A 26,961-nucleotide genomic window follows, 5' to 3' on the forward strand; every position below is an offset into this window, starting at 1 on the left:
GCCTCTCCGGCCCGAGTCCTCTGTCGTCTCTGCCGGAGCCGGGAGCGGGCCGAGACCACGCGAGACTTCCACCCCCCTCCCAACCGGAATTTCATGAGCGGAAACCCCGCTGCGACACTTCCGGTGGGGAAGGGCGGCCCGCGGAGAGGGGGAAGCGGGCAGCCGCTTCCGGCTTTAGAGAGGAAAGGCAACGACGTACTTCCTGTTAGTGGTTGGGGAGGGGGTTGCTGAGAGTCGGGCCGCTGCAGGGAGAAAGGGGCGGGGTGAGGGGCAGGCCCCGCCCCCTCCCCCGGCTTCTGAGACGGCACAGCGCAGCCCATGCCCAGCCCGCCACGTCCCGCTGTCAGAAAAGGCTGGTACCATGTTCTCCGGCGGTCCCCAGCGAAGGGACAAAGCTCCCGCGGGGGGGGGTTGCCAGCGGCAGTAGGGTAGCAGCACCCACTGTCGCGTACGCCCTAAGGCCATTCCACCTAGCCCCAGGGGTTTGCGTACCTCCTCTTGAAAGCCTCTGACCTCGATCATCTGCAGTGGATTTGAACGGGATAGTTTGGTTAGGGATGATTACAAAGATTGAGCTAGAGTTAGGCTGTTCTCAGTGGGGGCAGATGGCAGGAACAAATAGTCTCAAGCTGCAGCGGTTCCCGAACTCTGACGGATTGCGCACCCACCAATTTAAAATGATGCAACCTTAATTACTACCACTTCAGCGTTAAGTATATGACAAAAATTTCCTGGTGGTAAATTATAATAAATCTGTTAATGTGTACCACTTACAGGTTGTCTGCATACCACTGGTGGTACATGTACCACCAACTGGGAACCGCTGGGTTAGATATATTAGGAAAAAACTTCTCACAAGGAGGGTAGTGAAGCACTGGAACAGGTTACCCAGAGAGGTTTTGGAATCTCCATCCTTGGAGGATTTTAAGACCCAGGTAGACAAAGCCTTGGCTGGGATGAGGTAGGGTTACTCCTGCTTTAAAGCAGGGGTTAGGTTTGATCTCCTGAGTTCCCTTCCCATTCTTATTTTCCCTGGTTCTATGACCTTGACTCAGGCACAAGGTTGGACTAGATAGCTTCTGGACATCCCTTCCAGTCCTACATCTCTAGGACTATGATTTGTGTGCTGAAGACAAGGCCCCAACTCCCTAACCTTTGTTGCCCCTGTTTTTTTGTTCTTTTTGTTTGTTTGGTTGGGTTTTTTTAAATCTTGAAGTATCTGATGCTTTCTTTCAATCTCCAACTCCCCCATTCTAATCAGTGCCTAAGCATCTGAACCTTTTTCATTTTTGAGTCAGAGTCACTCTTAAACCTTTTCCACACGCAAACAGGAAAAGCATAAGCATATACGAGCAAATGAGTAGAATTAGTTCTTTTCAAAACTCGTGTTTTTTAACCCAACCTCATGATGTTTCAGTACTTCATCTTGACCATACTGACTTCACTCCTGAAATATGCACTGAATACATTAATGGCACAACAAGGTTTAACTTGAAAGCAGTGAAGGGGGGTGGGGGCTGTAAAGCTGTGATCACATTGGGACTTGAGTTGCATGATTTTTTGGGGGGAGGGGGGCAATAAACAAATGTTTTGGTCAAGGAAATGGATCTATTACTTCCCTACTGTACTTACTGGCTGAAATATCTAAGGCTGCTAAAACTTCCCCCCTCCCCACACCACCTCTAATACCCAAATCTGTTAAATACAAAAAAACCCAGCAACATAAAGCTCCTAATGGACACTCATAGCAAGACGTACTAAGCTGCTGTTCCATACGTACAATATAACATGCAATTGAAAATGTTTAACATAAAAGGAGTCACGGGAAGCTTTTGTAAAATGTCCAGAAATAGAGACTGGAATACAAAAAAGTAATTTTTCCACAAGTTTTCTACCTACTTCTGAGACGAAGTATGTTTTGCTTGTTTATAGTGTCTTCCATTGTAGAAGAAACCAATGAGGGGGGAGAAAAAAAATCAGCAAATGTAGTGCTTTTACAGTGCAAGTCATTAGACCAAATAATATTTGAAATTAAAAAGTAATTAAAAGGAGCAGTTAAGAACAAAGTTCAAATTGATCATATATTATAAATTCCACAAGATATAAATTTATAGGGAAAAAAGTTTCAGAAGAGGTCATCTAATAATCCAACTCCAATTTTAGACAGCTGTGCTACACTTGACAGGTTTTCATAGAGGTAGAATATTGGTAAAGAATAAGAAATCATTATAGAACTTGGAGATGGACAACAGAAATAAAGCTTACAAAACTAATAGTCATCATATGGTAAAGATATTTCAGATGCAGGCCCCAAACGTATCCTGTAGGCCCCTAAAGGCCTCGAGATGTCAAGGAACAGCAACAGTTCGTTTCATAATAGGCATTACTTATCATTTGATATTTTCTCTATTATTACCAGTTACAGCAATTTAGATGGCACCGAGTTTGCAATTTTAGTCCAAGAAGTCAAGGTATAGTTTAAGAATACAGTCTACTAATGATGACTTTTCAGATTTCACAGAATTGGAGATCAAAGAAAGCTGTATTACTATTTATTTCCAAGCTCCACCCCAAAAAGTTTAAAATAGGAAAATCATTTTAGTGCACCATTCTGCAAGTTATTTCTTTTCAAAGAATGGGACAAAATTGAATGATTCATACTACACAGAGCAAATTTATTGAGATTAATTTTTTTCCTTTGGAGTATTAGTCTTCATGATTGCCCTTTATAATAAGGAAAGTTGCTAAAAACTTGGTAAACACACTTCTAGTCTAGTTTTTAAGTTTCTCAGCAACTAAAGTAATAATGAAATTAGAAGCATTTAAACTGACAGAAGAAAACACTTGTGTGTTTTCAAGTTTCACTAAGATAAGAGTTGCTTTACAGGATAACAAATGGCCATTTCAAAATATTAAAAGCTTGATTAAATAAAAGATTGCTATACAGTACCCTTATGAGGTGATTCCAAGGAATGAACATTATAACCAAATTTCAGTACAAACAAAAAATGAACTTTCCTTCCCTGACAAAAAAGAGATGGGGCATCTTTGGCTGGTGTTTCTTTACCAAACCTTTGCAGCAGCACTGTTTCATCAGAACCCTCTCTTCTCACTCCCTTTCCTATGAAAAGCTCTCTTCACCAAGGCAACGGACAGACATTCAAAAAGCCAGAGCCTGAATTCATTCAATCTTTGCAGGTTAGTCTAACCTTAGAGCTAACCAGTTTGCAACTGGACAGACATTCCCTCTGGACTGAGGAAATGCAGGCACATGCCTGCAGTTGCTCAGGCCAGGAGCCGTGGGGCACTAGAGCACGCCCTCAGCTACAGGGAAGCTGTGCTGGGGGGCATGGCCAGCCCTGGCAGTAGCCTGGAGTGAACTGACCAGGGAGGGAGTTTAATTCTCCCCTTCCCTGTCCCATGGACCTGAGTTGGGGTCTGCCAGGCGCTCCCCGCTCCTTGTTGCAGTGGCATGGCCCCCTGAGGGAGACAGAGGGGGCAGGGAGAGGGGTTATTCCCCCCTCCACCCCATCTGCCTTCAGGGGACCACGAGGGGGATCTGACAGCCACCACTGCCACCTGCTCCCTGCATGGGGTGAGTGGTGAGATAAGCCCCTTCCTGTCCCCTCTGCCAGATGCTGGAGGGAGTGGGGAATAACTCCCCTCCCTGCCCATCCACCCCCTGCCTAAGGGGCCGTGCTGGGCTCTGTTCATGCCCCTGCCCTGCTACTGGAGTGCTGAGCAGGGGGAAGAAATAGAGCATGACGGGGGTAGCAGCCCCTGTCCTGGTGTCTGAGAAGTGCAAGCTTCTTCCTGGCAGGGGGCCTGCGAGCAGGGGATCAGAGCTGCACTCCTTGGACACCAGGATAGGGGCTGCTGCCTGCATCAAGGGCCCTGCTGCCTTGCTGCTCCAGCAGCACCACGGGGGCACAAACAGAGCCCAGCCGACATGGCCCCTTAGGTAGGTAGGCAGGGAGGGAGTAATTCCCCCTCCCTCCAGAATCTGCCAGAGGGGGTTATCCCACCGCTTGCCCCACGCAGGGAGTGAGTGGTGGCAGCAGTCAGGGCGGGCAGATCCTGCTATAAGGACAGAGGGGACCAAGGGGGGAATAACCCCCCTCCCTGCCCCCCTGTAAGGGGGCCATGTCAGCTAGCCTCTAGCCACACCCCCAGCCCTGCTGCTGCAGCAGGAGGTGGGGAGCACCCGGCAGACCCCAGGTAGAGTCTGTGGGACAGGGAGCAGGGAATTCAATCCACTCCCTGACCAGTTCACTCCAGGCTACCCATGGCTCCCCACTGGAGCAGCCAGTGGAGAAATGCAGGTGCAACAGAGGAGGGAGAGGTGGGGAATAAACCTCTTCTCCGCTCCCTCCCAGGGCCAGTGTCTGCTCCAGCTGGGGAGCAGAGGGGCCGGGTGAGAGAGCATTCTGGGGTGTTAATTTAAACCAGGAAGGGGTCTGGGCCAGAAGTTGCATTAATCGGTTTGAGTTCAATCAGTTAAGTCTGATACTACATTCAACCAGGTTTGGCTCAAACTGGTTTTGGCCATTTTGAAACTGGTTTATGTGCACTGAACTTGACTAGGGACAGACATTACACATAAACCAGTTTAAGCGATTAGAAACTGGTTTAAGCCTGTAACAGAACAGATGTTCAGTGCACATAAGTCAATTTGAAAATGGCTGAAACCGTTTTTTGATAAACCTGGTTGAATGTAGTATCCCACTTAACTGATTTGTCTCAAACCAGTTTATGCAATGCCTGTCCCAGACCCCTTGCTCATTTAAAGATGAACCAGACACCCCAAGCATCCCAGCATGCTCTCTGAGCTGAGCAGGGCTCTGCTCCACAGCAGGGCACATCTTCTCACCTGTGTGCCAGCCTTGCAAAGATTAGGGCTAGATTAGGGTGACCACCCATTCCTAATTGAGCAGGACAGTCCCAGAACGGAAACATCAGGTCTCAGTCCCGGGTTGCATGACTCCGGCGCAGCATTTATCCCAGATTTGCAGTATAGTATATGCAAGGATCCAGGTTTTCCATCCACTGCTGGAAACAGTGGGTCCCCACTTCCAGGCGGGCAGCATTCCAGCCTGCAAGGAGCTGCCTAGAGCTGGACACAGTGGGTACCACATGCATGTGCGTGCCTGCACCCATGCATGTGGCCAGGAGTACAGCCAGGCAACATAGACAGCAACTCCCTGCAGCGAAGTTTATGGGAGGGAGGGGGCATAAGGGAGGCAGGGTGGCAGATCAAGGGGTGCTGCCCAACCAGGCAGTGCATGGGGCCAGGAGCAAGACAGAGCCATGGGCAGCCCATGGGGGGTGGGGGGGTGACTCCCCACTGCTGTGCACACCCCCTGACGGGGGAGGACATGGAGGGGGCAAGTGATCCCCAGATCTGTGCACAGAGTGGGGGTGGATGCAGGCTGCCAGCTGTGGGCTTAGGGCTCCCCACCCTGCTGACCTCCCCACAGGAGCCCTGCATTGGCTGCGCCACCATACACCAGGCAGGCAGGGGGCACACATAGTGCGAGGCTCCCAGGGGAAAAGCAGCAGGGCAGGGAGCCCCGAGTCTGCAGCGGGCAGCCTGCTTCTGTCCCCACTCCACTTAGTTCTGCTCCGGCCATGCCACTGGCCGGGGGGGTGGGGGGGGTGAAGGGAAGAGGTGGGCATGTGGTGCTCTACAGCTCTCAAAAGGAAAAGAAAACTCCTTTACACATATTAACTCTGATCCTGCCAAACCCCTATGGACCCCCCGCCCCCAATTCCTTCCAATCCCACAAATCGCTCCCAAGGCTGGTTTTACTGGCATTCACTAGTCCCAAGGGCCTGATTGAAGGGTGGGGGAGAGGACTGGCAGCTTCACAGGGTTAGGGGGGTTAGGATTTGGGAAGGCTGGCAGCTCTGCGCCGGGGGGGGGGCTCTCTGTTCCCCCCAGGGTCTATTTTTATCCTCCCATTCCTCCCCAAGCCCAAACAACCCCCCTACATATCCTGCCTGCCCCTTCCTCTACCATGACTTACTTCTATCAGCTTCCAGCACTGGCAAACACAGGTAAAAATGGCACCAGGAACAGCTTGCAGGATCGCAGGGGGGTGGGGGAACGGTTTGGTGGGCTCAGCAGGGGCTGGCTGGTCCAAAGTGGTCTGTCTGTGGGTAAGGGGAAAGGCTGAGACACTAAAAATAGCCTGGTGATGGTGGGGGGATGGGGAGAGGGTAGGAAAAGCACAGCCCTGAGGCTGTGCTAGCAATATGTACAGAAGTTCAATTAGATCAGTCTAGCTCAGGGGTTTTCAACCAGGGGTACATGGCAGTAGTGCAGAGAAGCCGGTGGCACTCCTGGTCAATTTCCCTGCCACACAGGGGATTCCCCCCCCACACCTGCTCCTTGACCAGCCACTGGGGGCATCCCCACTTCTCAACTGGCTGCCAGGGGTACCCTGACCAAAAAAGTTGAAAACCCCAGGTCTAGCCGTATCCCATCTAACTTAGTGCACCTCCAAGGTATAGTTAAATTAGATTGGATTAGCCCTATTCCAACAAATCTAACCTTCCTAATTAAATAAAAAAGATTGCTATACCCTTACAAGGAGATTCTAAGGAATGAACACCTTCCTAGAACTTCTGTACAGTTTGTAATCAGCTCAACATAACTAGGGGCCTAAGTGTAAGGTCCGCACATGGGCAAACTAAGTTAAATTGGGTGGTCATTTTTAATGTGGTCTAACCTCCCTGAACATCTGTACATACCCTAAGGCTAACTGCTGACAATGTGAGTTGTGGGACATTAGTCATGATTTCCCCAAAGATGGGGTGTACAACTACTGAGGCCAAAACTACCATTTATTCCACAGTCCAGGCAAAGTATATTAATCCTACCCCCCAATCAAACTAAAAACAGTAAAGGTAAAGCTTAGTTTTGTATAGGTAACAGGAGAGTAGAGTGATAGTGTCTCACTACCTTAGTATTGCTCATTTTTAAGTAAAAATCAGTGTTGCAGAGAACATCACACAGGCAGTTCTGTTCTCTCACCCACTACCGTTCTTATTAAACCCGAGTGCTGTTTGTTCCAAAGTTCAACTCAGATACTCCCTTCTTCTTGTCAGGGTTTCATAACACAATGTCAAATTAATCCAAACATTCTACCACCCACACTCAAGGAAGGATTTTTGCATTAGGGAGGCCATAGGCATTATGTCTCTTAGGGCTGCATATTCATCTGTGGAATAGATGAAGACAAGCAGTCCTGCATATAATACAGCTAGAGGGGAAGGGAATGCCCTCTGCCCTGCCTGGTTTATTTAATCCACCAGATGCTCCTCATCCTTACAAAACTGAATCCATTAAAGTGAATCCTATGAATTCTTGATGATCATGCATATAACATCATTTTCAAAAATAAGCGAGGACCTTGGCCAGCTCTGGGCAAATGGCTGTCTTCCTGTTGTATACAAAGGTGAAAAATCTCTTGCCCCATAGGCAGCAACCTTTCCTAATGCACCAGATAAATCAAAGAACAACCTGTTTAATATGATCCCAATTAAGGCCTTTGGGAACCTCCCTGCTAACAAAGTTCGCAGGTTTCAGCTTGTACCATTTTGGAATTGCCAGGGAGATGTATATTTTTGGTTTAGTAGCACTGACGAATATCTGCCTGTTCAGTGGTTGTTAGGGCACTGTAGGCATGTGTAGTTTATAACTACTCCTACATTCTTCTTCTCTGGACTGCATTCCACAATTTTCTCTCATCTGCCACTGTCTCTTCCCAAGCAGCATTCTGCAGAGCCATAGTCCATTAACCCCACCTTTGCCCTTTTCTAATGATACAGCACATCTCTCACTTCCCCATTGCTCAGTCTACATATTCACTGCAGCACCCGTTTGCACATTTTCCTAATTCACGTAACCAAACAAAAAGGAGTCCAAATACATGAGCAAACCCATTAAACCAGGCTTCCTTCTCTGTAATGATGGGCTTGATTCAACCCTTTACCAGCACAGAGCCCACCACAAAGATTAGTGAGAAATGGCTTGAATCTCCTGTAGTCTGGGGCTATGGAGTCCCCAGCACAAACGAGAGCAGCCTTAACCAGCATCTGGGGCATTATGTCCCTGGGGGGTCTTGGAGATGCTGGCAAAAAGGTCGGGGGTGTAAGAACATTCCAGTCACCTCCTGGCTAGAGTAGAGTGAGTCTGGTGGCAGAAAATAGTAACAAGACACCAAAGACTCATCCAGGCCCATCATGTTTCCTACAATCATATGTATGTAGTATGGACTGTACATTAATAATGCTAAGGACCATTTCAGACAGTTTTGCAAGTATAAACAGAATTATTTCTTTTTTTTTTTTTTAAATCGATGTCACTATGCTCATCTTATATCCCTCATGACCTAGTTTAAAATTAATCACTACCTGGAAAAATTGGACACGTTGTGGAAAGGACATAATACAAACACTGCATAATACAACAGGGTAGATGTGGAAAGCTACAGCCATTTAACAAAATAAGCCTAAAACCAGACAGATATTCTACCAGTTTGTGTCTAGGTCTTTATATTCCCAAATTGATGACAATTATATACACTGATATCCTTGTTCAAGAAAACATCCTTTTTAAGAGGTAGCACTCAAGTTCATACTTAGTTTTGGAGTCTCAAGGCGATTCTATGCACTTGCTTAAAATTTAGCATGTCTGTTGCTGCCTTTCAGACTGTTAAAAAAAGTCTCATCTCTGTGCTCTGTTGTCAGCCCCCATGTTCAGGCTTCTAATACCATGCCTGTGACCTCACTCCCTTTCCTGGTATGGTTTCAGGTGTCCTGCATTAGTTGAATCCAGACAGTCTGTGGTCTCTTGTCCTTTGGAGACTCTATGCCCTCCTCCGAATTCATATAGCCTGTTTTGCAAGGTCTCAACTTGCTCCTTTTTTTAGATGTTGGACAGGGGACATTATATTCTCTGAAGAACTGTATAATAAATAGAGTGCTTATGAAGAATTTACAATAACACATTTTCTTCAAAAGGAGGCTAGATAATCACCTAGGCGAGGTCATTTGACCCCAGCATTCTTTTCTGCCCATGGCAGGGGGTCGGACTTAGTGATCTTCCTAGATCCCTTCCGGCCCTACCAACTATGAAACTATTTTGAAGCTGGGGTCCTACAAACTTTTCTGTTAATCCAGCCCAGGTGCAGTCTCTTCTGGATCACAGCTGTATTTGTGGTGCACCCTCAGATTTTTCCCAGTGAGTGTTAGGGTAGTACAATAGGTTGAATAACCCTCAGGCATTTGGGACAATGCAGTCATCTGCAGTGCTTCTTTCATATTTTCATAATTTGTTTTTCAAATCCTCTTCAGAAGCATTACTTGATGGTTCAGGCATTTGATTCTGCTTCCTTCTTACACATGGGATTCTGCATCACCATAAAACGTCAAAAATTAAACACCAGTGGGAGATTTTTCAGTAAATCGGGAAGAGCACAGACCAACGGCAGATGCTTTCTCAGCCTGCTGAAGGGTATTTGTACCTGAAAACTTGCAAAGAAGAATTTTTTTAACTACTTGAGTTGGTTTAATAAATGATATCTGATTTACCAAAAGAACCTTGTCTGCAAATGTTTAAGAGCTTTATCTACTTCTGCACAGTGAATAGCACCACACATCAGCCCATACACCTGAGAGCAGACTCAAGCCTAGTCATAATCTTTAATTAATGTGGATGTTTAAACAATTTGCTTTTTAAGGCTACTGAGTGGAGTTTCTTGCTGTTGTATTTGTATCAAATATCATATTCTGTGTGCTCACATACAGAAATCTGTCTTAATTGCACATGGAAGTTCTGAATAGTTTGGCTAGGTTCCCCTTTAGGCTAGGCACAGACATTCAAAAAGCCCAAGGCGGAATTGATCTACGTTGTACGGTTTTCTGTAAGTGGGATAGTTTAGATTGGTAGCAAACAGAACACACATTTGCCCTTTGGTGTGATAGGGACAAATGTTAAACCAGGGGCGTGTGTAGACAAAACAGAGGCCCTAAATTAAAGCAGTAGGTTTTAAAAAACATTGCTTCAATTTAGGGCTGATTAAACCCTCAGTGTCATGTACACCCCCCACTGACTTCCCTGCCTCTCCAGTGGGGAGGGGAGGGTGAGCTCTGGTGGGCAGAGCAGTCCCTGAGCTGTGGGGGAGAGGAGACTGGTGCTTCCTTCTATGGCAGCGGCGGTCTGTCCCCTCCTCCTCCCCCAGGCAGTACCTGCCCGCAGGCATCTGGCTTGAGCAGTCCTGGGGGGCACCGCAGCCACAGAGGGAAGCACTGGATCCCCGTGCAGCTCAGGCAGGCTCCAGGGGGTGGGGGAAAAAAAAAAAGAAAAAGATCAGGCTGGCTGCTTTTCTTGTTTGGAGCCTGCTTTCCCGGTCTCCTGCCAGGCTGTCTACAGGGCTTCCTGCAGAGCCCCTGAGCTGCATGGAGCCCAGTGCCTCACTCCACAGCTGTAGGGGCAGCAAACTAAAACTCCTCAAAGGAGTTTTAGTTTGCTGCGCCCCAAGTCATTGAAGGTGCATTATGCTGCCAAATTTCCAGCAGTGGCTAGAATTAATGCGCAATATGCCACCGAGGTTTGCAAACACCGACACCATTAAAGCAGTACAAAAGCATTTAGCCCACTTTAAAGCATCATGCACATATGCCTTTCGTTTCTTGTACATGCGGCCGAGGTTCCACCATTTTTCAATCTATGTGCTGAACTTCTTTTCTGTCACGGGTGTAGACCAGTTTCTGATCACTTATACCAGTAAAAGTGTAATGTCTGTGCCTGGCCTTAGTGTCTTTGTCACCTGAACACGTACTAAGTCAGGACGACTAATGTTTTGGTCTCCTGCTTTTCTTTAGAATTGTATATGGTCCATCATTCAGCCTGCTGAATATTGTTAAGCAGGTGTTTTTTCTGCTGCCTGTATGTGTTTCCCTTTCAAGAAGCAACAAGTGGACTGAATACTGGACCTAGGTATTAAGATAATTGTTTCAATATCTATGATAGTAACTATTTAGCTATGTGACCTCAGACAAGATATTTTACTTAGCCACCTTCATTACACTTTTGGTGTAATGAGGATAATCTTGGATGAGGTCATTGTACTAAACTACTCTAACACCTAGAGCTCAAAAGCTACATAATTTGTACGAAAAGGACATGCATTATTACACATGCCATCATTCTCTCATTGTACTGTTCTATGATGGCAGGAATGGGTTTTTTGTACTCGATTAGTGAAATTGGTTCTGTGGAGTGATTGCAAGCTGTCAGCATCTGTTCACTGCTTGGTTTCTTTGTAGTTTTCAAATATGCCAATTTATATGAATTATTTTACAAGATCAAAACAATTGGCCAAACAGGAAGGTGTACAAAACCCCATAACAAACAACTGTCAAATAGCTTGGCATACGGAAGGTTTCTTTCAAATGTGGGATTTTCCTCAAGAAAAGATGGTTAGTATCACTAATTTCTGAGTGGTGTCCAGTATAAGTAGTTTTGACAACAAAACTGAACAATCTGAACTAGATGTGCACAGCATAAGACTAGATATTTAAAAAGTGGGAAAGAGGGGAAGGAGTGATCTGAGTAGCCCATTAATCTGAACTTAGTAGCATGTAAGGCTTTAAAACCAATCTTGAAAACAGAGTAATCAAAAATACAAAGCCAAATGGAAATATGAGATAAAAATGCAACGTGGGCTGGCCAAAGATGAACTTCTACATTGCGTCATATTAATCTGATGCTTTTATTTGATAAAATACTTAATTAACGTGGATGTTAATTAAGGATTTTTCTGAACAATAGGAACGTATTAGGTCTAATCTATCTGGATCTCAGTAAAGCATTAAACATGATGCCACACAAGAAACTAAGTGGGAGATAGTACAAATATTGTACTAAGTGTTAAGTCAGCAGTAGAAGCATGAATCAACTAGCTAAAGAGAAAACAAGGTGTGTTGAACAAACTATTAAGCTGGAGGAAAGGTTACTAGTTCTTTAATGGAGTTGTTTGGGGACCTCATTTACTATTTTGATCAACGATGGTGGTATAGACAGCAGGTGGTATAAAAAGTTGGGAGGCATTGTCAATACAGAAGATGAAAAAAAAATCATACAGGAAGAATTAGATAACTGAAGATTATAGAAATGGGATAAAATTTAATACTCCAAAAAGTACTAGGTTATGCACCTAAGGACCAATACTATTTGGCTATAAATCCTGAAAGCATAGGAGATGAAAAAGACCTGATTGTTTTATTTGAGCACAGGATGACTAATACTAAGACCTACGTGAATATGATGAAGCTGTGAGAATGGCAAAAAGCAGTCCTAGAATGTATAGGCAAGGAGTTTCTAGTATCCATAAGGCAGGATTAGCACGATCAAACAAGGCAATCGTGAGACTTCATCTATAACTGGGCTGTCCAAAAGGCAGCTCATGAGTGTTCAATTCCTTCAGTGCCAGGATGGAGATTACAAAACAGTTTCCAATCACCAGAGAACTGAGGATCTAGAACAGCCTCCCTACTGAAGTAACAGGGGCAAGAATGCATCTGGTGTTATGATGCAACTTGATGGCTTTCTGACAAAGATTATATAAAAGTGGTTGCCTGAAGTAGCAGGAACCTAGCCTGATCGACGCAGCGGGGTCCTCCCTTCCAGTATTAGTCTTATTTTTAATATTAGTATTTCAGGAAGTTTTCTGCATGAATACTGTGTCTAAAAGACAGATCCTCTTTATTGGATAACTGTTGCCTTTTAACACCCATGAATGTTTCTTCTTGATACTAGAAAAGAAAAAGAGCTCCTGCCTTTCTCCCCAAGACATTAACTTGGCCCAAAGAGATACTTTATATCTTTTTCTATCACATCACTTAATCTCCTCTCTAGGTTAAATAGTCATTCAAAAAATAAAATGCTCTTAATATACAAGACCTGTTCCATCTTGAAGTGGTGGGCATGGAAACCAGGGAGATGGGGCAGGGGTAAGGGGATGGGGGGCAACTTCATTTGTCTATAAAAAAAACCTCTAGTTCCATAGTCAGTACTATTTTGGTAGTTTCAGAAGAAAGGCAATGAACTGCATGAGTAGAGACACATTTAGTGTTTCAACCCATGCAGTATTCCTTCCTGGACAGAGTTCTGGCCTACTGGTAGAGGAAAGCTTGCCTAGCTTCTGCTTAAGATAAACCTGTTCCCCAGAAGGATGTAATACTCCCACATCTAACAGGTTGGCACCTTTCCATGAACACTTAATTCATTTGTTTCTCAAGTGATCCAAGATGGGTACAGGCAGTCCTCGACTTGCAACATTTCGAGTTACAACGTTTCACACTTACAACAGTTATAAATTGACACCCTGTTTTGACTTTACAACGCTTGATCCGATGCCATGCCACGCCAGCGAACAAGTTCACTGTGTCACTTATGTCCCTGGAGAACATCTGTCCAAACTTCCTTGGACACTTTCTTTAAGAAAGCACACAAGACTCCAGAAAAACCTGCAGCCAAGACTCCCGAAAAGACTCCAGCCAAGAACCGTTCAAAAAGTCCAACCAAGAGCCTTTCAAAAGTCCAGCCAATTCTCCTCAAAGAAGTCTTTCCAAATCAATATGATTGCTATTTAAAATATAAATACATTAATGTAGCTATACATTACTCACCTATAACTGATTGAGTACAAAATTCTGGGGTATTTTTGGTGAAAATAGGGTATCGGGGCTTGGTTCAGGAACCAATCCCCCATTTATAACATTGTTTCTCATGAGAAAATTGGTTCCAAGTTGCAACGTTTTGACTTAAGACATGGTTTTCAGGAACCAATTGTGTTGTAAGTCCGAGGACTGCCTGTATTTGAGGATACATGATTCCCTGCATGGTTTTACAGTATAGAGGCATCCATTTTAAAGTCCTTTAATATCTATTGTCTATCAACATGAAGATATCATTTCTGAAGAAAGGGCATATTTTCTGAGGCAAAGAGTTTTTTGCTGGTATCTTTTACAGGACCAACTGTGTAGTTAAATGCTAAACAAGCTTTTGGGCCTAGATTAGTATGCTAGGGCTACAGCATCACTACAACCATATTTTCCGTGGCAGCTGAACTCATGTTGTTGTAAGACCTTGATTCACCCAACACCTTAGCTCACTTGGAGCCAAGTAAGGAAAAAGCAGGCAAGTTGCAATTCTGTGAAATATTACTTTGAAAGCTCAACTCTGAGCCATCACCAGCTATTGTTGCAAGGACAGCTGATAATTTTAACTTAAACTAGTTCTCTGTATTCAGTTCCTGAAAACTGTTTTACCAAATACTTCCTCTAGAGGTCAGCATAGCAAAGAGCATGAGACTGAATTCACATGAGAAGAGTTTCAAAATTCAATTTCAAGAAGGGTGCCTGGACAAGTAATTGTTCTGGAATAATTTGTGACAAATTCAACACAAAAACTATCTGGATTTCCACACCACCCAAAGAGATTAAATTTAACACTTAACACCAGCAAGGCAAGATGCTCCTGAGATTGAAGTATTGGTTGGGTCTCAGACGTTACAGAGCCTAAGTGTTCAGAATGCCTAGACATTTAAATGAAGGAAAGGGAAGTTTCATATTCTATTTCCAAATGTGCCATAGGCTTCCTGTGTGACCTTTGACAGATCACTCACTCTCTTTGCCTCTCTATCCCCCTGCTAAAAAACAAGGATAATAGCCTATATTTCAAAACATGAAAAGAGATTTTGGGATACTGTATCTGAAATACTTTCTTTTCATGTTCAGAAAGAGGACTGGTGTTCAGCTTTCCCTGTGAAATCGGACCATGTAAAGTTGCTTCAAATGGGGTATCCAAAACTTGAAGGACCTAGAGCTTTTGGTCAGTTTTGGATACTTTAAGGCACTAATTCCCCAGATGAGACCCCTGTGAGGTGTTTACATCACAAAGGTGAACACTACAAGTTTATAAATAAAATATCACAGCAAAATAATTTATGTAAGAGCTGTGGATTTCTAACCCCAAAAGGTTATTCTTTAACTTTAGTTTTGAATAAAATTAAGGCACTAACCCTTAAGGATGTGGAGAAGCTTGAGAGAGTCCAGAGAAGAGCCACGCGCATGATCAGAGGGCAGGGAAGCAGACCCTACGATGACAGGCTGAGAGCCCTGGGGCTCTTTAGCCTGAAAAAGCGCAGGCTCAGGGGGGATCTGATGGCCACCTATAAGTTTATCAGGGGTGACCACCAGCATCTGGGGGAACGATTGTTCACCAGAGCGCCCCAAGGGATGACGAGGTCGAATGGTCATAAACTACTTCAAGATCGTTTCAGGCTGGACATAAGGAAGAACTTCTTTACTGTCCGAGCCCCCAAGGTCTGGAACAGCCTGCCACCGGAGGTGGTTCAAGCGCCTTCATTGAACACCTTCAAGATGAAACTGGATGCTTATCTTGCTGGGATCCTATGACCCCAGCTGACTTCCTGCCCTTTGGGCGGGGGGCTGGACTCGATGATCTTCCGAGGTCCCTTCCAGCCCCGATGCCTATGAAATCTATGAAACCCCTATAGACAAACAATAGGAGAAAGGCTTTTTAAACTGCAACCCCTATTTATCCAAAACATGGACCAAATGCAGCCAGAAGAAAGCAAGTCCATATGCAGTGAAACTTTCTGGGCCATGTTAATCAATTACAAATCTGAAAAAGTGTCAATGTAGTACAATTTGAGTTGAAAAGTGTGCAGACTAATGCAAGTTATGTACCAAGAGAGCAGAAACGTGTGTATAAATTCAACAGAATAGTGGCTTTCTGGACTACAAAGTAAAATAGTCTTTCTGTAGGCATAGGAGAACATATCAACCCCAGCTTTTCTGGGACCTAATTCTGCTCTCGTGTAAATTTGGAATGAGTGACTTCTACAACGGTGAATTGAATGCCTGCTGAATAGAGTGTAGAACACTTATAGAGAATATACAGTGGCATAAAGTACATCACCTTTGTCATTTACACTCATTTTCTGACCATTTTCATTCAGACTTTGCCCATCCAGGACAAGCTATGGTGCACTAACATTCCACATAGGTTAGTGAGTGTCTAGAAGTGCCCTTGTGCAAAGTACTATAGTTCACTTTGAAATAATTAATCTGGAACCATTAGCATGCTGTACATTCATACACTCTAGCTTACCGTACACCGACTTCCCCATGTAAATAAGCTTAGTGGATGGTTTACACCATCCCTTGTGAGGTTTCTGTATCCCTATGTAAATCCAAGGTAATTCCATTAAACTTATAGAGTTTATTTTGAATTTACACCAGTGCAGCTGGGAACAGTCTGACCTCTTTCTGTATTTTTTTTATTTAGGTGTATGATGTGTTCACAGAGAGGGTGCTGCTCTCAGATTTGCCAGAGGCTAGCTGTCTGGCCATTGGAAACTTAAAAATCCCTAAATAACTCATCTGCATAAATAGGATTAAAGTAGACAAGGTCCTTTGGGTAAATCTGGTATCTTTTATTAGACCAACTCAAATAGTTGGAAAAATTCTTTAGCATGCTTTTGGGCACAAACACCCTTCATCAGGCTAAGGAAGCATCTGTAGATGGTCTGTGCTCTTAAATAGCCATCTTCACAATATTTTGAAATAGTGCTCCTAAAATCTCAGAGAAACATAACTGTTTACCAGCCACCATTTCTCTTGGTTCTCATGTTTCTGTTAACACAAGTAAGCCATCGTCATCCATACTTGTGAAGAGCCTCCTTTGGGGAGAGGATAAATCGTCATCAATTGATCCTTGGCATCTGCCAGTTGTTCCTGTGGAGTCAGTGATCTGAAGTTCCTCTGAGATGTGAGTAGCTGACATCATCTTGTTTCGTTCCAGAATGGACAGAGAGAAAGATTAAGAGATAAGGAACAGTAAAAGCTACTGAGCTGACATGCAGTGCTAAGCCAAACTAGCCCTAGAACCCAAAAAGGAAAAAATGTCAAGGGCATTTTCTTTGACACACAAGAAAAACCTCCGTCCCCAAGCTGTTTTGCATTTTCCCCCCACTGCCTCAGATGATGCAGAACAGAACTCTTTAGCAAGGTTTCTAAAAGCTGTAGGCATTTGTAGTAGTAGCATCTCTCTTCCTGTTCTTAAAGCTAACATCCTTTCACACATGCTGGAAAATATCTTACTCTATAGTTATGATTTGTTATTGTTGCACATTTATCTCCCTGCCCTTTTTCCAGTTGTAAGGAGTCTGAATGATAAATTATCTTAACAGTAGCTCTGGGAAAGTCAGGTGTGTGCCAGCTACAATCAGCAGCATCTTGGACACAGCCTCTTTAAGCCAACCACATTAATTCTGCCTGTCTAGTGTACAGCAGTACAACTGATTTTTTTTTGTTTTGTTTAGGTCCAAAACAAAGAAGTTTTCAGGAAACCATTTAGTTTTCAACTGTACTTCTGCAAAGACATTGTTTCTCCCTGCACAACTGCACACCCCAAGCCCATGTATATAATGAGCTAGGGTAACTTTCTAATTTCTTATGAATTCCAGCTTTGGTTAAACACACACACACACACACACACTTGCATGCACAGTTCCCCTCCCTCCCCCACAAAAAATCATTTAACCCAGACAAGGAAATGGAAGTCATTTCAGGTTTCTGTTAAACAGAGAAGCGGAGATTGTGAAAAGAACATTTCCCTAATTGTTACTAGTGTAAGAAGGCTAACAATATTAACCATCCAAATAAATGATCGCTGTTCTCTTGTATGGTCCTGCTTATCATCATTTCACTGTAGCAAAATAAAGTTGGATGTGCCTTAACTGAGAAAACAATTCTAGATGTTCAGAAGGACAGGTATGGGTCTCTCCTTAAAACCTCGTTTTTTGTTTTGATATCTGACTTCTTCCTCTTTCTCTCAGGCTGCACCATGTTCCTTTTGACAAGGGAACCAGGCTTGTAGCTTAGTGTCACTGCAATATTTTCTGATCGTTACAAGATTCTGACTGAAAGTTAAACTCGTGTGCATCCAGAATCAACACATCAACATCAGTGAAGTTACGCTGGTGTAACGGATCAGCATCTGGCCCGTGGGTTTGAAACACCATACGTTGATGTCTTGAGTGACCTTGAGTGTCTTGAGTGACCTTCAAGTGAAAGACTCTGTTCCCAATTTCCATGTCAATTCAGAGTTATTTGATTGCTAAAATTAAGTGCACCTAGTGGTACAAGAGCAGGCTCTATCATGCCAGGTTTACACTAAGGTGATTAGTTCAATTGTTTAATTCAAATACGTTTCTCATGATTTACACTGGTGTGGGGCTAGCATATTTCTAGTTTTTTAAAAAACAAACACCTGGGGTGGGCGAGTATATGATGGGGGGGGAGGGGGCTGTGCCCCAGCCCATGCTGTTGCCCCTCACTCCCAAGCCACAGCCTCCTCCTGTTCCCCCAGCTCTGCTGCTCCTCACTCCAGTCCTCCACCCCCCTGGGCCATGCTGGTGCCCCTCAATCTCTATCTGCAGCTCCCTGCTCCCCCCCAGCCCTGTAGGATCTCTCAGTCACACTGTCCCTGTGAGCAAGGGCACTGGCCCCGTGCTGCCAGCCTGGTCATGCAACTCCCTGCTGCCCCCAAAAGGGCACCCCCTGTCCCATCCCCTTCCCAGGCTGGAGGGGCACACACCTCCCCACCCAGAGCCACTGCAGATCCCAGCACCCAGACAGCTTGCCCCAGTGCCAGTAGGCACCTGCCCCCCCCACCCATCCCCTCCACACCTCTCCCCACCCCCATACACACAGCCCCACACAGCTGCCCAGACTGTCCCCAAGCCCTGGCCCTCCAACTCCTGCTCCCGATAGATATACCTGCATCCAGCTACCAAGGCTTCTACTATTATCCTGCCTGGCTGCATGCCAGCCACATGCATGCATGTGCACAAACACATGTGGTGCCCCCTGCCTCCAACTGCCCTCCTCGCCAGCCCCAAGCAGCTCCTTGCTAGGGTAAGCCAGGAAGTGCCAGGAAAAAAACTTTGATGCTGAGCAGAGCAAAAACCTGAACATTTGTTTATATTTTTAAAGAAACACCCGGACAGAGACTGGAAAACCCAAGAAGACACGTCCGGGAAAATCCAGACATGGTAACCCTACACTGGTGTGAAGTCAGAACTGCTTCCAACACCATAATATCTAAGGGTATAAATAGATGTTGCCAAATTAAGCAGATCAGCTGTGCCAGGATGTGTTGCCTGTTGTCCCACCTGTTGATCCTGCAGGACAATAAGCAATGTGTTCCCTGCTTGCAGAAATGTACCCCAAGGAATTTCAGGGGCACATCTGTAAACAGGGAAGCTTGCAGGCTAAGGGTCTTGGATGGTAATTCTGGGCCCGCTTCCAGAGTCTGATCATTATAATTTACTGACAGTCACTAGAAAAAAAACCCAAACAAAACACAAAACATACACAAAAAAACAAACCAGAAGAGGAACAGATTGTGTTTAACAGGCACCTAACACCTGGACCGGTGTTATTTAATATCTTCATCAGTGATTTGGACAAGGGTGTGGAGAGCACCCTCTCCAAGTTCGCAGATGATATGTAAGTTATGGGGCAAAGTTAACACACCAGAGGGCAGGGAGCAGATATAGGCCAACCTGGACAGGTTGGATCAATGGGCGGAACGAAATAGGATGCAATTCAACAAAGATAAATGTAAGATACTCCGCCTAGGGAGGAGAAATCCCCAGCACACCTATAGGTTGGGGGATGACCACCTCAGCAGCTCAGAGGCTGAGAGAGATCTTGGAGTCATAGTCAACTCCAAGATGAACATGAGCCGGCAGTGTAATGAGGCAATCAACAAAGCACCTTGTCGTGTACTAGCAGATGCATGACCAACAGATCAAGGGAGGTGACGCTCCCCCTCTATGCAGCATTAGTCAGGCCACAGTTGGAGTACTGTGTCCAGTTTTGGGTGCCACACTTTAAGAGGGACACGGAGAATTTGGAGAGGGTTCAGAGGAGGGCCACTCACATGATTAGTGGCCTCCATGAAAGACCCTATGAGGGGAGGTTGAGAGATCTGGATCTCTTCAGCCTTCACAAGAGACAGCTGAGGGGAGACCTTGTAGCTGCCTATAAGTTTATCAAGGGAGAACAACAGGGAATTGGAGAAGCGCTATGTACCAGAGCATTCCAGGGAGTAATTAGGAATAATGGGTGCAAACTAGTGGATAGTAGATTTAGGTTAGATATTAGGAAGAATTTTTTTACAGTAAGGGCGGCCAGAATCTGGAATGGGCTTCCAAGAGAGGTAGTACTATCACCTAACTTGGAGGTCTTCAAAAGGAGGCTTGATAGTCACCTGGCTGGGGTCATCTGACCTCAGTCCTCTTTCCTGGCAGGGGCAGGGGGTCGGACACGATGATCCATTGTGGTCCCTTCCGACTCTACAATCTATGAATCTATTAATCTAAAAAGTATGCAGCATGCAATAAGCAACTCTTATAGAAAATGTTGCTGCTAATGGTTCCCAGCCTCCATTCCCTCCTATGTTTCAGACTACAGAAGTCACGCTTCATTAATTTTAACTTTCCTACGTGAAAACTAAAAAAAAAAAAAAACAACCCTTCAAAAATAAAAATGCTCTGAAAATATTTTAAAAACAATAGCAGGAAATAAGACAAGTACCAATTTACAGGCAATGTTCTCCAAATGGAAATATGGTATGTATATAAAGCAAAGCTGAAACAGGGTTTCTACAAAAACATTTGTAAGGAGCTTCACACAAAAATGCTACATAGGAGCTAAATACTGCATCACTACATTAGTGTGACCGGATATAATGTTAGGAGCAGCAAAGAGCATCATGAGCTAGAAGAAGTGGAGTCCTACAGCACCACACTCTTCAATCTGTGTCTGCCCTTTGAGTTTCTTGCTCCTCCTACCATACAGTGGGGTGGGAACCAAGTCATAGCTATTGTTTTTTTCTTTTAGCCTAGGGATAAAGGAGCCTGGGACATGAACCACCCACATTTCCCTGAAATTAGCCATCACTGGTTTTCTATATCACCTTCCCAGGATAGGAGGGGAATGAAAAAAGCTTGCTGCTAGGCCTCCCCATGCAGAAGAGCAACAAAACAAATGGTTAGTGCCCTGTGAGTCTATCAGCCAGCAGCCTTTATCTGTGTCCCAGGTATCTTAATACTCAGCCACTGAGGCTTAGAGCTGTTGGGCTTGTTTTCATTGCAGAGGTTGCAGTTGAGATCTCTCCTAGTTTTTACTGTCTCTATTTCCCTGTGCTGCACAACAGCATCAACAGAATTGTGTCTTATCACCTTCCACGTAGAATGGGAGGCCACATGAATGAGGAGGATGGGAGGGAAAAAGAGGAGGAAACCTTAGGCAATTTTCAGGCCACTGGTCCAACTACTTTGTACCTTCATTGAAGCTTGCAAGAGTGAAAAGTACTAGTTTAGGCTGCAGTTTTTATAACACTGTATTCAGCAGCTCTGACCAGGTCTGGGCAAAACACTTGTTAGGAAAAAAAAACTGCCTGACTAGTCTGTGTAAACACTGAACAATGGCAGCAATGGTGTTAAGCTAGAAGTGTTGGAATCTGTGTTCACACAGCCGGGGGTAACAGGGAGGGTGAACTAAGGTGTGGCAGTCACTACACCTGTTCTACAGGCTGCACCTGTGCTCACCACTGCCTTTCATTCAAGCCAACATAAGAGCAAAAGCCCAACCTCATTCTGGGCCTGGGAGCAGTAAGGCATCTGGACAGGGCCAACTCTATCACTCCAAAGAACGCTCCTACCCCTGCCGCTGTGTAGATACTTCCCAGTTCTAGAAAGAAAATCAGTTTCCCAAGTCCTTTCCTTGCTCTACCACTCAACACTCACTTAAAAATAGAAAAGGAGGAAAGAATGGCTCTGAACACTACCAAGTCCTGTAAGTGGGGCAGGAGTCTTTTTTGAGCCCAGGCAGGTTCTATGTTGTCTTTTTCACTCCACTTCTACAAATGGCAGGCAGGCACCCTATACAACAAAGAGAAACCAAGTCACTTCAGGCAGCTTCCCCCATGTGGGAGGGCAAGCAACCTGCTCTTACTGTGTGGGGGAACAAATAGGGTGAAGGAAGGCATTTAGGATAAACGACACAAGGGATCCGATGGGCCTCTAGACAGAGGGTAGGGGTTGTCTGTTGAATGGAAAGTGTAAAAAGTTGCTTCTTTGTTGTCTGTGTGTGCATTTTGTCTCGTCTTTTATACCTCAAGCTTCTCAGGGTAGGGATTATTTTGTTCTATGCTTGTAAACTATACAGCACAGCAGGGCTTAGATGTTACTGGTTCATAAATTATAAAAAGCAGTAGTTTAAAAACTTTTTAAGATGACTTTAGAATGAAGTCATTCTTATTTACAAGTTGCGAATTGAAGTGGTTATTGGATTGATCCTACAACATAGCTTAAAAACCGCATCTGGCTTCTCTAGTAACTCAGGTTATTTGAGTGATAAAACTTGAAAGATCCCTTTACACATTGTTAGGCCAACATAGCCCTCACTTCAGTCTGAAACACTGTTTGCACTTCTAACTATAAAAGCCTAAAAGATAGTTCTAATCCATCTGCAAGGCCCAAATGAGAGCAAGGTGGGCATTTGGAAAAGGAAAAAAGAGAAGACAGTGCACAGAGGAGAAGGAAATGCATCTTTTAAACAAACAATATTATCTGTTAGTTTCTTAAGTCAGCATTAAATAAATAGCAGTAAAAGGTGGGGACTATCAAGACTACAGGCGTATGAGAGATGGGTCTATTTGGTCTGAAATTGGCAAATAACCAGGAGTGCCTGTCAGCACCTCATTAACAAACTACACAGAAAACCTTCTATCTAAGGAACTGGAGAGCAACTTAAAAACATTTAGGCTCAAATTCCTTCCACCATGGAGAATTGTACAGATAAACTGATAGCCACTAGGGTTAAGGGCCATGCAGAAACAAAACCAGAGAGAACTGACACCCTCGCACGCAATATTTAGAAAGACAAGACTCTCCAGAGCTAACGCCAATACTAATCCCTACCTGTTCTGGAAGGGATATTAAATATGCTTCAGGATTTAAAAACCATCTCCAATTCATGAGGATAAGAGAGATACCTTGATGGGAGAGTGACAACCTTCATCCCATAATGATGTGCTTGCTCTTTCCTCTCTTCTTCCATCAGGGAATGGATATTGGATGAGAAGAAATACATCTTGAATTGAGTACAGTAGTTCCTATGTTCCCTTGCTCTGGCTATTACCTCAGTTATATGAAGATATTCTATAACAAAAGTAAAATATCAGTAGATACTACTGTTGTTGGGTATTTGAACCATTACTAGTTAAGTACTACAGTATTTCTTAGGCTACATCTATTATTACATGGCCTGGCAGCCAGAAGTGCTGGTGGTAGCCAGCAACCTCTATATCCAAGCTGTCTCGGCATATATACACTTGGGGACCTCTGGGGCACGCAGATGGAGCCATTACAGTAGCTCTGCCACCAGAGTGCAAAGTGTACCCTGGGAAGGTATCAGAGGCTAAGTGAACTGTAGCAGTCATCCACATGCACCTTCACTTCTGCTGCTTCCCATCAAAGAGCTGGAGTACCTACCAGCAGAAAGGAGGGTCCTGCCATCACAGAGGGGCTTTGAAAGTACTTGCATTCAAACTTTTCCTGGAAAAAACATTAGTATGGACTAGGCCTTATTTTTATAGGTGTAATATTCTTCTTCTCTTCATTGAAGAATAGATTAGGCCAGTGGTGCTCAATCTCTGGCCCCCACATGGGACTCTCCACAGGTCCAGAAATGTGGTGGCAGTGGAGTGGTTGCAATTAACACCCTCCCATTCACCAGGCCTTGCATGCCACAGATAGCCACCCACAGACTGATCTCACACCACCCATTGGGTCAAAAGGCTGGGCACCACTGAATTAAAGCCATGCCCCTTTGAGACAATTGTACTTGAAAGTATTTTCCAGGAATTTAGATACACCACTGAATACTTGCACTTTAAAAGTTATAATGCGGTAATGGCTTTAATGAGTTTCATTCAATTAACCTGAGGCATTTAGCTATAGCGCCTGTTGATCTGACTTGCTTCAGGGCTGCTAGCAGCCAGCAGATGATAGGCTGCCGAACGTGAACCGTTTTACGAAGCTCAGGCTGCTGGCTCCTTAGCTATGATACTCAGCCTCTCTGCCAGTATTGCACACAATTTGAATAAGTACTTTAAATAACGCACCCTCACAAAGCCTTCACATGCATCATCTGTGATGGCAAAAAAGGCAGAATACAACATCAGGAAGAAACCATAGCATGAAGAATGCCTTTTAGGACAGTGTTTCAAAGGATGAGCACTGTAGCTCTAACGCGTAAAGCTTATCTCTGACATGAACATCAGAGCTTTTGTTTCCATTTATGCTACTGCCAACAGCACCACCAAAAAGTCTGTTACATCCTGGTGTTTCTTTTCTTCTTGCTCTTCTGTATGGGAGGCCCAGCAACAAGCCATTTCTCATTCCCCTCCTATTCTGGGAAGGTGGCGTGGAACAAAAGTATATCAATTAGAGGTATCTATAATCAAGTACAGAAACTAGAATAAGGATGACTCTACAGAGATTATAGTCTCTGTAGATTATCATAAGTAATTATTGATACGTTTGCAAATGTAACTATATCATGCCTTAAATTCACTGCGACAGCAATGCCACTTCACTTCACCAAAGGAACAGGGCGAGAATTGGTTTCTCTCAATTTACTGTGATAGCCCAAGTCAGTCTTTGTATCCCTGTATCCAGTTTTGCCATCTGTAAAATAAGGGATAGCTGCACACCTTTGAAAAACTCTTTGGAATGAGTGCTGTTGCTTTAATTCATGGATAATGAGATTTATTCTTAAAATAATGGCTTAAAACCCATTTAGTTTTCAAATACTTTTAAGATAATTTTTTGTGCAACTGAACCCACACTTCACAGCACAATATATACAAGAGTTTCCAGTCACTTCTGTTTTGTAACAGCTTTTCAGAAAAACTTTGATTCCAGAATTTCACAATGAAACATTTTAAAAAGAGTTTATTCCTTTTTTGTTTTTTGGTTATTCCCAAGCCTATGTTTAGTTAGCTGCGTATGTTCTGTAGTGGAAACAAGTGATTAAATATTTTCCAATATATTTGGACAGTTTCAAGAGCACTCTGGAATCTGCTTATTCACTAGGAAAGAGTTTAAATTGTAGTCTACCTTCTCCCCCTTGCAACTCTACTTTATACAATAAAAGGTGGGCACAGTTCAAAAGCACTTCGCCCCAACCCTCTGAATGGGGCTCCTTAAATAAAACAACGTGGATCCAAATCAGCCTTAGTTGCAGTTTTTCAGAAATAAAATTTACAGATAAGATACTGAAAAGAAGTTCACTCCAGCAGTTTTGTTTCTCTTATCTCTTTGCTTTCACAGAGTGTTTTTCATCCAGCAAGAGCTTCAGGCACCTTTATAAGCTGTAGCCCTTCCCAAAAGTACTCTCCATTTATTTTTAAATACCTATAAGTTGTGCCTGCAATATTGCACTGGCAAGAAAGTAGTTAACTCAAAAGTACTAGCAGATAAGTGTTTATGCAAATTGTCAGATTACAGCCTCAAATGTCAACTACGCTGAACCTCTTTAAGTAGTCAGGCTTTAAATAAATCCAGCAACACAGCAAACCAGCCATCACTGCTTTACATAGAAGACAGCTTAGAAAATAACATATTGAATAATTTTGGAGAAGCAAATACAGTATGATGACCACAGGAAGACCAACCCACGATGCCCAAAGATGAAGTTATTGGAGGAGAAAGAATACAAAAGGAGTTTTTCAAAACAGCAAGTGGGCAGTTGGCATCAGCCCCCAACCTCCAAGGTTGCTGACATCGGACAGTCATGTGAAGAACCTCAAGGTGGCCTTTATGTACCAGCCAGATGGACTGCTCGCCTTGTGTATATTCTGGGCACAGGGGAATTTGGGTAATGTATGCTGTAATCATGTTGCTTGCTTTGCCTGCATTACTTTTATTCCCTATCAATAAAATTTGCCTATTATCAATCGGAGGAACTGCGGTCGATCTGAAGCTTGTGCTTGCCTGGAGCAAAGTATCAGGTCTGGGCTGTGAATCCAGTGCCAACAGTGGGATGGGTACAGCTTCTAGCTGGTGGGGAACTGTGCTGAAGCCAGGCAGCTGACATTGAACCAGTTTGGTTGTTCCAGCCTGTATCTTATTAAAGGTTGCCAACCACTGTATTTCATAGTTCTTAGTACTGATATAAACAGCTTGACAAAGTGCAGTACTTATCTGAGGTGGTAAGGATGGGTAATTGTACTTGATAGCTTGAAATTTTGAAATGCTTCCATTCTGCACTGGAACCAAAGCAAACTTTTGACTGTTTTCATGAAGTGGGATTGTGTCCAAAAGGTCAGGTTCCATCTTGACCTTTGGAACTTGCCAAAAGTCCACCCTGGATCTCAACCCATACTGTCAAAAACTATCAAAACAGTTCCATGTCACTGACGTGTTTTGGCTTCAATGACAGCATTTTGACAAAAACACTTCTGCCAGATGTATTCCAACCATTTTCAGATTTCAACCAAAGATCAGTTTTTCCATTAGATGAGCCACTTTGGCACCCATTCCTGTTGTTCAATGTTAGCTACAAATTTAGGCTGCCGCAAAGTGCTTGAGCATGCTTCTCGTATGAGCCATTTCTTTTAAAAAATTGCCAACCTATTTCAGTAATAGCACTGCTGAAAGACTGGCACGATGGTTTGAAAAATGTGATTTATGCACACAGCTATTGTGTGGCTGGAGAAGCCAAGGCATGCAAATTGATTGCTGGACTCTAACAAAAGATAAGTGTAAACAAGTTCAGACTAGT

The 26,961-nt window shown here is 44.1% G+C and overlaps 1 protein-coding gene across 1 annotated transcript in view; it reads right to left on the bottom strand.

Moving 5' to 3' along the window:
• Positions 1-26,513, bottom strand: part of CDK13 (cyclin dependent kinase 13) — a 105,223-nt gene extending 78,710 nt beyond the window's left edge. Inside the window, 1 exon segment of the mRNA XM_006020437.2 lies at positions 25,853-26,513. Coding sequence (XP_006020499.2) covers positions 25,853-26,513 — 661 coding nt within the window.
• Between the last annotated feature and the right edge of the window lie 448 nt (positions 26,514-26,961).

The sequence above is a fragment of the Alligator sinensis genome, unplaced genomic scaffold (assembly GCF_000455745.1).
Source record: "Alligator sinensis unplaced genomic scaffold, ASM45574v1 scaffold254_1, whole genome shotgun sequence".
NCBI lineage: Eukaryota > Metazoa > Chordata > Crocodylia > Alligatoridae > Alligator > Alligator sinensis.